Genomic DNA, 11,233 nt, shown 5'->3' on the forward strand with positions numbered 1-11,233 from the left:
TGTCTGCTTACCTGCCCACCGTAGGTGCATGAGAAGTGAGAGGAGATTAAACACAGCAGCCTGTCACTCCCGAGCGTGGCTTCCATTTCTTGGGCACTTGGTGCTTCCACATCCTCTAAGAATGCCCAGGCCACGTGGGAGACCCTCCAGTGGGCACAGGCATGGGGGGTCTCCGTGGCGCCCCGCCTGCCGCTGTGCAGACTTCCCCGGGGCGCAGTGAAGCTCCCGGCTGCCACGCCCCGTCCCCCGCTCAGCAGGCACCTCCACGGCACTTCCAGAGGCAGCGCATCCAACGCGCGAGGAGACGCAGGCATGACATGGAGGCAGGACAACTGGCTCCAGGGAGCCCAGCGGCCCGGAAGGGTCCTCAGCTGCACCTGCGCTGTGCGGTCCTGCTGGTGCGGCGGGCCGTGGGTGTGTGGAGCAGGCTCCCGCCCTGTGAGGACTTCCTGAGGCCCCGCTGTGGGGGGAGAGGGACAGGCCAGCAGAGACTCAAGTTCCCATGGAGAAGGAGCCAGAGGCGTCAGGACTGGCTGAGACACCATGCCGGGTGAGGGACAGGACCCACACGCACCAGCCTCCCTCCCTGCCTCCGCCTGCAGCCCTGCCCTGCGCTCGCCTGCTGCACAGCCAAGAACACGGGCAGGGAGGCCCCTTCCATCAGCTGATCCCGCGCGGCGGGTGCCTGCGCATCCAGGGCCTGCACCTGACACAGCCAGGTGCAGACTGCACGGAACCCAGCAGCAGGCCGTGTGGGCCCACAGCAGCCGTCCTCGCAGACCAGCCCCCGACGCTGCAGCAGCCACTGCCACCCGGCCAGGGAGCCTCCCCGGGCTGGCCCGGCCCTGTCTGCTCAGGCAGACAGACCAGAAGGGGAAAGAACATTCTACATTGAGTGACGTGTGCACAGACACCCCACTCCCATCCAAGATGTTTTCTCCCCAAACACCTCCCCCCCCCACACACAAAGACGAATGCCAGCACTATGTCAATGTACTTTATTTTTGCTTTTTCACACATCTTCTCCACGGGCTGGGACCTTTGCCGCTAGTATCCGCCAGGTCAGCTACAGATGCTAAGCATCCGCAACCCCTTCCTCCTGAGAACCCAGGGAACCGTGACTAACCGGGGAGCCCCGTCTATACTTGGCACTCGCCAGTTCCAGGCCCAACACGCAGCTGTCGGAAGCGCCCGCTGGAAAGCAGCATGTTCTCCGGGCTAGAAGGCCCGCCTGCCACAGAGATCCCCCACTTCAACTAGCACAAGTTTACTCCAGAGAATCAGCCTTTGTCTAGAAACGTGGTATTTCTGGTTTCCTGATTAGACTTATAAACTTAAAATTTTTTTTGTTCCAAAAACTAAATAACCTGAATCATCAAACCTAAGCCTGTAGAATAGTATTTCTCTACCTGATTCTCATCCTGAAAAAGCAGCTCAGATGTAAATTTTCAGGAGACACAGCCAGGCAAGTCACTGTGGCTTAGAGACTAAACCATCAGCCACCTTGGCCTCCGCCTCGGCCTCCAGGTGAAGGGAAGTTAAGCCAAGGACGGAGTCTCGTATCACCCCCCAAACCTCCCTGCTCAGGTAGAAAAATAAAGTCCTGCCATATTCCCAGCTGGACGGAAATCAGGCCACCAGCTCCAGGGCCAGGTGGCTGAGGCTGGGCCCACAGCCCTGAGCACGGTCCTGCTGTCTCCATCACTTTCCAGTGAGTTCCAGCACCTTCTTCACCATGGCTCCGACGCCATCGTGGATGTGGTGGAGGGCGGTCTCGCACATGAAGGCCGGGGTCGTGACCACCTTGTTTTTCAGGTCCACGTGAGCTTCGTGCGCAGAAGTTATGGAAAAACATCACCCGCCGAGGACCAGGGGAATCTCAGGCATGAAGCACAGCCCTCCGTGCTCCCTGGGTGCCCCTGGGCAGCGCCTTCTAACTCGCCTCCTAGCGGAACCTGGAGCACGGAGAACTTCCCGGCGCCACCTCCCTACACTGTGCGCTGCCCAGTTAGACAAGAGACTCGCCTTCGATTCACGCGTGTTGCAGAGGAAGCAGCCTCGACTCCAGGGGACGGGTGCTGCCGCCAGACGCACTCTACACCAGCGCCCCGCACGGCTCGCACACACCCGCCCTGGGACGCTCACGACCCCGAGGAGGGCAGTGGCAGCACCTCCACTTTTCAGACCAAGAACTAACCCTGAGACAGCTGGGTCCTCGAGCTGGGGACAGCAGGGCAGCAGAGGGGCAATCTCAGCCAAGGGCCAACCAGCCCCAGACCCTTGCTCTCCCCCGGGTCCTGCAGACACGGCCACAGACCCCGCACGCAGCCAGAGGCCCTACAGGGCCTTCCACGGGCCTCACTCGAGGCTCTCAGCACCACGGCCACAGCCACACCAGCCTTCGCAGCCCAGAGGACCCGCTCCGCAGGACAGAGCGGGGGACGCCGGGCTGCTGGGATGGGACCGTCCCAACCGGCCTGAGGAGCTTCCACCAAAACCAAGCCAGGACGCCCCTGTGGCACTTCCTGCACACCCGGCCTGTCCCTCACCGTCCACACCCCCGTGCAGCCCTCCCCTCCCAGCACCCGTGCTGCTCCCTCGGGCGTGAGGCTGTGGCACCCCATGGTGAGACCAGCAAGCACAGCTCCTGGTGAAGAAGCCACCTACCAAGGCTGCCCTGAAGGAGGGGCGTCCCCAGCACACGTCTCAGGGATAGACAGGCACACCACGGGCCTGGTCCCGGCCGCCAGAAAGGATATGGCCACTCCCTTGACACAGTGCTTGGCGCCCAGGGCCTTGATGGCCTCTGCCGTCCCGGCGTAGGGCCACTTGCCACCCTCCTCCTGCTCATGGCCCACGGTGACCTCGACGCCTCTGAGCACTTTGGCCGCAAGGACAGGCGCGATGCAGCACAAGCTGAAAGATGCAAAGAGCACAGTCAGCGCAGAGACATGTGGGGACATGGGGACAAAGGGGTGTGGTCGGGTACAGCTCCTGGGGGGCGGGGGGCCCAAGAGTGAACGTGCGTCAGACGGGGCACTGCGGCGACGCCCCGGGCAGCGGAAGCCGGGAGTGCCGCGGCTAAGGGGCTGCTCTGGCCGAGGAGGGGGAGGCGTGGGGAAGGCTGGGCGTTGAGAAAGGACTGTCGGGGGCACTTCTGGAAGCTGAAAGGATGACAGGTCTCCACCAGGGGGAGACATCAGGAGTGCAGGCACCCACACGGCAGGGATCTCAGGAGCCGGAGGCAGCCGTGACGGCGTGTGCAAACAATGCCAGCCTGTTTCCAGGACCACACGGCTCACGGCTGCAGCGGCCGGCTGAGCTCCAGAGGCCGCTGGCCACAGCCCCGCCTGCGAGTGACCCTCCCCGGGCCTGGCCGCACATACCCGACGGGCTTCCCGGCCGCGTGGAACTCCTTCAGGACACGCTCCACGTCCGTGTTAACTCGGCAATCCTTCCCGTCCACGGCAAACGTGCTCCTGCGGGAGAGACCTCCTCAGCGCCGCGCTCGCGTCCGTGCTCCTGGGGCCCCCCAGCCCCTCCTAGCTCTGAGGTCTGGCTCCACCGAGTGCTAAACAACTGAGATGAGTAACACGTGTGCGTGGATGCCAATCTTGTGTGTGTGACTTTCCGTGTAATCGCGTATCTGATTTTTTCCCGTTTTTAGGCAGGAACAGCAGGGAACGTGGAGGGACGTTGAAGGCGGTGGCGGACGGAGGGCGCTGGGACCCACCCCGCTGTGGACCCTCCAGAGCCTGCTAAGTCACCGGGCGGCCAGACAGCCCAGGAAGCAGGCAGAGGAGCTGCGGAAGAAACCGACCGACCCAAACAGAGACGCGCTCCCGCCACCGACAGCGGCACAGACGCCAGCTCACAGACCCCCTCGTCACCACGCTGCGGCAGGAGCTGTGGCCGGGGGCTGTGACTCAGCAGCACCCCCAGATCTACCGGCGCAGGTGCCCTCGCCAAGAACTCCCCTCCTCGGGCTCTGCGCTGCCCGCCCCCCATGCCAGCATTTTTATCGCGTGTCTGCTTGCAAAGGACTGGGACCCTTTCGGGCGATGGATGTTCACTGTCCCCATGTGGAGACGGCTTCAGGGGTACACAAGGGCCCAAACGGGTCAACGGTGCACCGTAAACGTGTACGCCAGTTACACCTCCACACCGCTAATGAAAGCAAGACGACAGGAAATGCCCTGAGCGGCCGTCGGTAGGAACTAGTTAAACAGGTCTCAGGTGGTCTGTGCAGGCGGCTCGACGCCGGCCATCTCCAAACTACACTGGTGAGTAAAACCACACAGCACAGACGACATGCGTAAGATGCTACTGCCTGGTTAATTGTTTTTTTTTTTTTTGAGACAGAGTCTTGCTCTGTTGCCCAGGCTAGAGTGAGTGCCGTGGCATCAGCCTAGCTCATAGCAGCCTCAAACTCCTGGGCTCAAGCAATCCTCCTGCCTCAGCCTCCCGGGTAGCTGGGACTGCAGGCATGTGCCACCATGCCCGGCTAATTTTTCTATTTTTAGTAGAGACGGGGTCTCACTCTTGCTCAGGCTGGTCTCGAACTCCTGAGCTCAAACGATCCACCCGCCTCGGCCTCCCAGAGTGCTAGGATTACAGGCGTGAGTCACCATGACCGGCCTACCTAGTTACATTTTGCTGTACCCATATGTACAGAATCTTCTAGAAATACATACAAGGCTGTTAGCAGTGGCCAGGGAGAGTTCGGGGTCAGAGCGGGAAGGAACCAGATCCCACCACAGCTGACGGCACGGCTGCACCAGTGTAGCCATGCTGACCCACAGGAACAGCAGCCACAGTGTCAGAGGAGCCCTGGGCCTCGGCACTGCTCCGCGGGAGCCGGGCCCGCCGGGGCCAGTCTTTCTTCTGGAAGGGTGGGCAGGGATGCGAGCAGCGCCCAGGAAGGAGCGTGAGGTCGGATGCACACCACGTGGGCCAAAGGCCCCGAGCCCGCGAGTGCTGCGACAGAGCCTCCCCACACCACGTGCCCTGACACGCCCCGTCCTGCTGCTCCGGTAGCAGGGGCAGAGTGACCGCGGGCGGGAGACGGCGCCCCAGCAAACCCTCCCACGGCCCCTTCCCCTCAGGCAAGGGGTTTGCGGCCAGAGGCGAGGCAGAGCGATTTGAGCCCAGCTCATCCTTTGCACAAAGAAACCGTCGGGAGAGAAACTCCCGCTGTACACGCTGCCTGCCCGTCCTGCCGGGCAGCTGGTGAAACCACTGGAAAGGACAGGGCCACGCCAGGTCTGGGGCTCAGGCAGCACCAGGGTCCACTGGCTTTCGGGAGAGCAAGGTGTGTGGGCACGGCCAAAGGGGCTGGGAAACCGGGGCCGGAATTAGGGGGGAGGAAGAGTCCTGACATCCACAGGCAAAGCGCAGCCCTGCGGTTTCAGAGTCAGGAAGGTACAGTCAGAGAAGGAAATGGCTCTGTCACTCCCTGCCCAGCACAGGACCCGCAGAGCAGCGCGAGCAGCCAGCCAGGACGCTGCTGTGCTATTGCGGATGGAACAAAGGTCAACTTATCAGCTGACCACATGGGACAGGACGGAAGTCAGCACATGGATTCAAAGCAGGTGGCCTGCCCCTCCCCCATTCCTCCCCAACTCAGGCTGGAGGAGCTGATGGGGAGAGAAGGGGACGAGGAGGGAAGGGGACGCTGGCTTCACAATCCTAACAAGAGATTCTGACTCTACCCTCAGCAGGCAGCAGGGAAACACAGGCCAGAAGCCCTTGCAGTTTGCGATCTAGGTGTGGGTGGTAGCTGCACCGCCGGGAGGGCGCCGCACACAGAGGGGAGGATGGAAAAGGCCGACCGAGCAGCGGGGAGGGGTGCGTGCCGGGAAGGCGGGGCAGGGAGGGGTCTGGACAGCAGAGGAGAAGGAAACACAGGGGATCTGAAACCCAGAGGCCCCCACAGCGCCCGGTCCAGTTACTCTGGAAATAGCCCAAACAGCAAAGCAAGGAAGGCCTCCCCTCCTCCCGTGGAGACCGCCACTCCAACTCTCTGGGCTTCAAGGTTCTAGGACAGAATTGGTATCTGCAAAGAATAAACGCCCAGAGACTGATTCCACCGTGCCGAACCCCACAGCGTGGCGGGGAGGAGAGGGAACCACTCTGGCCGCTGTCAGTACCAGGAGTGCCCAGAGGGGAAGCAGGGAAAGACCCCTGAAATGCTACCTGAGCCCCACCCAACAGCGGCTCCCGGTCACAAGCAGGCACACGCACCATCCAGACCCCAAACCCCAATGGCTGCTCCTGCCACCACCCCCTTCCCAGCCATCACTGCACGTGGGGAGCAGCACAAGACCCTGAAACTTGAATACGCACAGGTTTTTGGCGGCTCCAAAGCCTCCGGGAAAGATGGCGGCATCGTGGTTGGCCGCGCTGAGTGTGGCCAGGTCTGCGATCTTGCCACGGGCGATCCTCGCCGACTCAGTCAACACGTTCCTGGGAAAGCAGAGCCCGACAGACAGGGTCGGTGTGCGGGTGGAGGGCTGTGGAGCAGCGCAGGGAACGCTGCCCGCAGAGGAACGTTCTCCACACAGCTCTCGGCCAGCAGGGACAGCGCCCACACGGGCAGGGGCGTGACGCTTCCAGGTCAGTACCCGGGAAAGGCCAAACAGTTCTAGCAATTCTCAGTCCACACGGAGGCCCTTTAGAGCAGCACGTCAGAACCTACGCCCAACGCCTCAGCCTTCTGCACCAGTCAGGGCCACCAGGGAAAGGAAATCCCCCCAAGTCTCTAAAGCAGACAGAACCCAGCGCATCCCCTAAGGACGGTGGCACAGCGTGGCGAAGACGCCGCTGCTCTCGGTAAGTGAAGCGACCCAAGGGTCACCCCAGCAGGAACCTACTAGCAGCCTAGGCTTGGGGACAGAAGGAGCAGGCACAGGCTTCGGGAGCCAGGGCCCAGTCGCCCAGGCAGGAGAAACCACAGTCCCCGGGAGACAGAGCTGCGGTTTCTTCCTCCGGCCTCAAGCCCCTGCCTCCTCTCACTGTCTGAAGCCAGCCGGAAGCGCCGGGAAACACCCGACAAGGGCTGCTACTCTGCAGTGGGAGCAGGACGGGCAGGGGGAGACCCGGGTCTCAGGGCACGGCCAGGACCACACACGCTCAGTAGCAGAAGCGCTGCTGGGACTAGCTGAGAGAGACCTGGAGCCCAGACAGGCGAACAAGCGGACGACCCGGCTGAGAAAGACCGTCTCTGCTCAGAACGAAGGAATGGGCGGCTCTGCTCAGTGGAAAGCAACACAGTCGATACCTCCTCTCTTTCTGAAAGTACTGGAAGGTAAGAGCTACTCCGAGCCAAAGCGGCATTACTGCCAGAACAGCCTGAGGAGGGCAGTATTTGAACACACAGTTTCAGGCACCCATTAAAGTCACGCCAGCGACGAAGGCTGTGGTGTGTGGGGGTGGCAGAAGGTCCAAGTTTCCGTCCTGTCTCCGCACCTGGTCTCACTCTCAGAAGGCTGTCCCTTGGTGTGGTCGATCACATGCATCTGAGGGACGTCAGGAGCAAAGATCTGGACCTCGGCCCCCCCACGGCTCAGGTGCACCAGTATCCTGCACGGGAGGAAACCAGAGACCACTCTTTGAAACGTGCTCCCTCCAGGTTTGTGTTAACGCAAATTTAAAAACAGGATTTTAGCTTAGTGGCAGGAGTAAATTCCTCATCTACGTTAATATCCTATTCACCTTTCAAAAGGAATGGCTGGCGTGCTAACCCAAATGTCCCCAATTCCACTTCGGTGTCACCTGGTGGGTCATGATGGACTCACAGAAGTAGTCGGGGGAGATCATCTGGTCCCAACAGTGCCCTTCGCAAACTGGGGCACGGGCGGCTGGGTGACTCAGCTGAGGCCACAGCCTGGGTGCATTCGCCTTCCCAGGTGGCTGCTGGGTGCTCAGCCTTCACCTAAAGCCCGTCTGATCTCCCAGGGCCGCTGGCTACACAACTCCAAGAATGAACAGCACGTGTGCGACATGCTCGGAGGATGTGTGTGGGGGTTTCCACATGACTGAGTAAGTTCCATTCCTAGTGTCCCCAACTCCCCCGTCACAGGTGGTGGGAGAGACACGGAGACACCAGGACAACATGAGCAGGCAGGGAGGAGCTCCCTCTCCCCAAGGGCAACGGACGGCTCCTACTGAGGACAACAGCTGGCAGTGAGCTGGATCCCAAAGGCTAACGTACGACAGCTCACTAATCCCACCCAGACACGGGGGCTCTTACTCTCCTTCCACAGAGGAAACTGAGGCTTGAAATGAGGGACTTGCCCAGGGTCACAGTTAGGATCTGGCTCTGGTCCTTGGGTCCTGCCATCTGTAAGGAAGCCACCCAGACACATGCCTTGCCGGTCCACCTGGGAGGTCTCAAGCTGTTCCCTGGCTGTTTCCTGGCTCACAGGCTCTTTCTCCCCAAGCTCCACTCACAAACCATATCCTGGCCCTTTGCCTCCAGGCTCCATCACCCTGAGGCTCACTCCATGTCTAGAGCCAACTCCAGACTGGGCAGGTGCAGTCTCCCTGCACGGCCACTAGTTTCGGTCCCCTCTCAGCGGCCCAACATACCTTAACCACTACCTACCTCTCTTCTCCGCCATTTACTCTTAACCACACGCGAAACACGGTGATCTGGCATGTGCAGTAGGCCTAACACCCTACTGGTTCTGCTCACAGTAACTTCTGATAAAGTACAAAATCAGAGCAGCAGTACCTGACCAATTTCGTAAGTGATGATCTATCTGCAACCCAGAATACGATGCACTGTAACCTTAACATCCTGCATCTGAGAACTCAACGGAAGGAAGTTAGTTTCTCTGCGGAAGAATCATTCACATGTGGCCAGTAACTGGGATCCCAGTTTGTGGAACGCGGGTGTGGTAAGGAAAACCCCCATCTATTACTTGGCACATCAGCCACCTGAGACCCCACCCCTCGGACCACCCCAACTTAATACAAGTGGGAAAAATCGGGTAGACGGGGCTCAGAATTTGGTGGTGAGACCCCTCTGAGCCCGCCGTCGAATAAACCTTGATTCTCCGACTCTCTGTGTGCGCTGGGTTTGTCCTCGGGACCACCCGCTGTGACACTGGCTGTAACGTGTGCTGAACACACTGGAGCGAAGCGCTGAGTGACCGTCTCCAGGTGACAGTACACTGACCGATATTTACAAGCGCTTTCGGTGCCCCCTGTTTTCTGCCACTCGTTTTTGCCCTTTTAGTCAACTACAGGATGTTTAAAATACATGCTTTCTCTAAACGGTTCCAGAAAAGGCAAACTGCACGGGGAGAGAGCCCTTCCCGAGCGGGCGTGGTGGACCAGCTGTCCCTGAGCACTTACGCCGAGGCCTCGTGGATTTCGGTCCCGTCGTAGACGCCGCATCCAGACAGCACCTGCAGAGGAGCGGGAGCTGACGTGGGGGGAGCGGAACTCGGGAGGAAGGGACGACCTTGGGCGGCGGGCACTGACCCCGGGAGGAGGGACCGACCTCGGGCGGCGGGCACTGACCCCGGGAGGAGAGACCGACCTCGGGCAGCGGGCACTGACCCAGGGAGAGGGAGAGGGAGAGGGAGAGGGCCGACCGCTGGCGGCAGGAGCCGGCCCGCCGCACCGCGGTCCACTCACCAGCGCGACCCTGGCTGCGGGTCGCGGCGCGGAGCTGTGAAGGGCGGCGCGCGGGAAGGGCGTCCGACCCACGGGGGCAGGAGGCCGGAGGCGACTGGGGAGCGGCGCAAACGCGGAGGCCGCGGCCAGTCTCGACACCATCAGGGCCCTGGCGGCCGCCATAGCGGTGAGGACAGCGGGGTCGCAGGGTCAGGCCGCCGTCGCCGGCGCACCGCCCGCCTGCGCAGTCGCCAATGGGGCCCGGGACACGCCCCACCCCTCGCCGGGGAGGCGATGGGCGGGGTCGCGCTTGCGCAGTCACCATCGGGGCGCCGGGACCTGCCCGTACAAACGTCCCTGGCCCGCGTGGACCGGCGTCTCGCTCCAGACCCGAGGCCGGGGGCGTCCCCGCGCGCCGCGCCTGGTCGCTGCCGTGGGCCCCAGAGCATCCCCGCCATGGAGGCGGCCAGCAGCCCGACGCTGCCCGGTGTCCCGCGCTGAACCGCGGCTCTGGAGACGACGCCTCCGCATGGTCACCTCTGTCGTCATACCACCGCCCTTGACTTAATGCCGCCCGTGACGTGGTGCCGCCCCCCTGACGTGATACTACCCGTGTTGTGATGTCGACTGTTGACGTGATACCACCGCTCTTGACGTAATGCCGCCCCGTGACGTGATACCGCCCCCGTCACGAGATGCCGTCCCCGTGACGTCATGTCGCCCCGTGACGTCATGTCGTCCCCCGTGACGTGCTCAGCGGCGCCCGCCCGGTCCTGAGTTCCTGTTCTGAGTCCTCCCGTGCGGCCGTTTCCGGAGCTGGTCCGCCCGGTCCACGCCCCTCTGCGGTCGTGTGGTGTGGGGCCCGCCCCGTCCTGTCCGGGAACGCAGCCCCGAGGCTGAGGGCCGGTCTGTGCGTGTGTCCCACGTCCTGTCCCCGCGCTCCGGCCGCCGTCCTTCCCGGGCGACAGACCCGGGCGGGCGGCGGCGCACACACGAAGGCTCTCGTGCCTCCTTCCTCGACTCTCCAGTTGCCGACCCCGGGCGGTCTTTTGCTGTCATGCCACTGCGGAGGGACTCCGCGGGCACGTCGGCGTTTTGGCCAAGGCTGTCGCTCCCCTTACGACGCTGACGCTGCCCTTCACCGACTTTCCCGTCAACCTCCGCAAAACCAAGACGGTGGGAACCGGAGTAACGGAGCGGGTGTTGCTCCAAAGGTGCGCCCGGAACGTTCGTCCTCATTCCCGGACGCCCGTCCCCGTCCCTGGCCTCCTCCGGCCCACAGGTGGACCGAGAGCCGCCCTGGACGTCCTCCTTGCTGCCGCGAACTCTCCAAGGCGTCCCGGCTTCTCAGCTCCATCCTGCTCTCCCGCCGCCCGTCTGGGGACACCGGCTGGTGGGCGTGGTGGGACCTGGGCTGGCGCTAAAAGCTTCCCTCGGGGAAAGGAAATGCTAAATGCAGATGTGACGCTGCGGTCAAGGCCAGGAGCCTGCCGCTACCAAGCACCCGACTGCTGCGGCCACTGGCCTGAAGCTCTAGGCAGAGTCCGGACCGGGTAGAGCGCCACCTCCTCCTGGCACCCCAGGGGCACCCACTCAGCTGTCGTACCTG

The 11,233-nt window shown here is 62.3% G+C and overlaps 1 protein-coding gene across 2 annotated transcripts; it reads right to left on the minus strand.

Annotated features, from left to right (window-relative positions):
• Positions 1-987: 987 nt before the first annotated feature.
• GATD3 (glutamine amidotransferase class 1 domain containing 3) lies at positions 988-9,896 on the minus strand. Of its 2 annotated transcripts, XM_069474909.1 has the most exons (7): positions 9,646-9,886; positions 9,361-9,413; positions 7,468-7,581; positions 6,346-6,465; positions 3,387-3,479; positions 2,760-2,916; positions 988-1,830 (listed from the first exon to the last, which is right to left on the minus strand). In XM_069474909.1, the coding sequence occupies exons 1-7, from the start codon at positions 9,805-9,807 to the stop codon at positions 1,702-1,704; spliced, it is 828 nt and encodes a 275-aa protein (XP_069331010.1). In that variant the 5' UTR covers positions 9,808-9,886; the 3' UTR covers positions 988-1,701. The 2 variants fall into 2 exon arrangements, with proteins under 2 accessions (XP_069331010.1, XP_069331011.1); XM_069474910.1 differs by lacking the exon at positions 3,387-3,479 and having other exon boundaries at positions 9,646-9,896.
• Positions 9,897-11,233: the final 1,337 nt, after the last annotated feature.

The sequence above is a fragment of the Eulemur rufifrons genome, chromosome 7 (genome assembly GCF_041146395.1).
Source record: "Eulemur rufifrons isolate Redbay chromosome 7, OSU_ERuf_1, whole genome shotgun sequence".
In the NCBI taxonomy this organism is placed as follows: domain Eukaryota; kingdom Metazoa; phylum Chordata; class Mammalia; order Primates; family Lemuridae; genus Eulemur; species Eulemur rufifrons.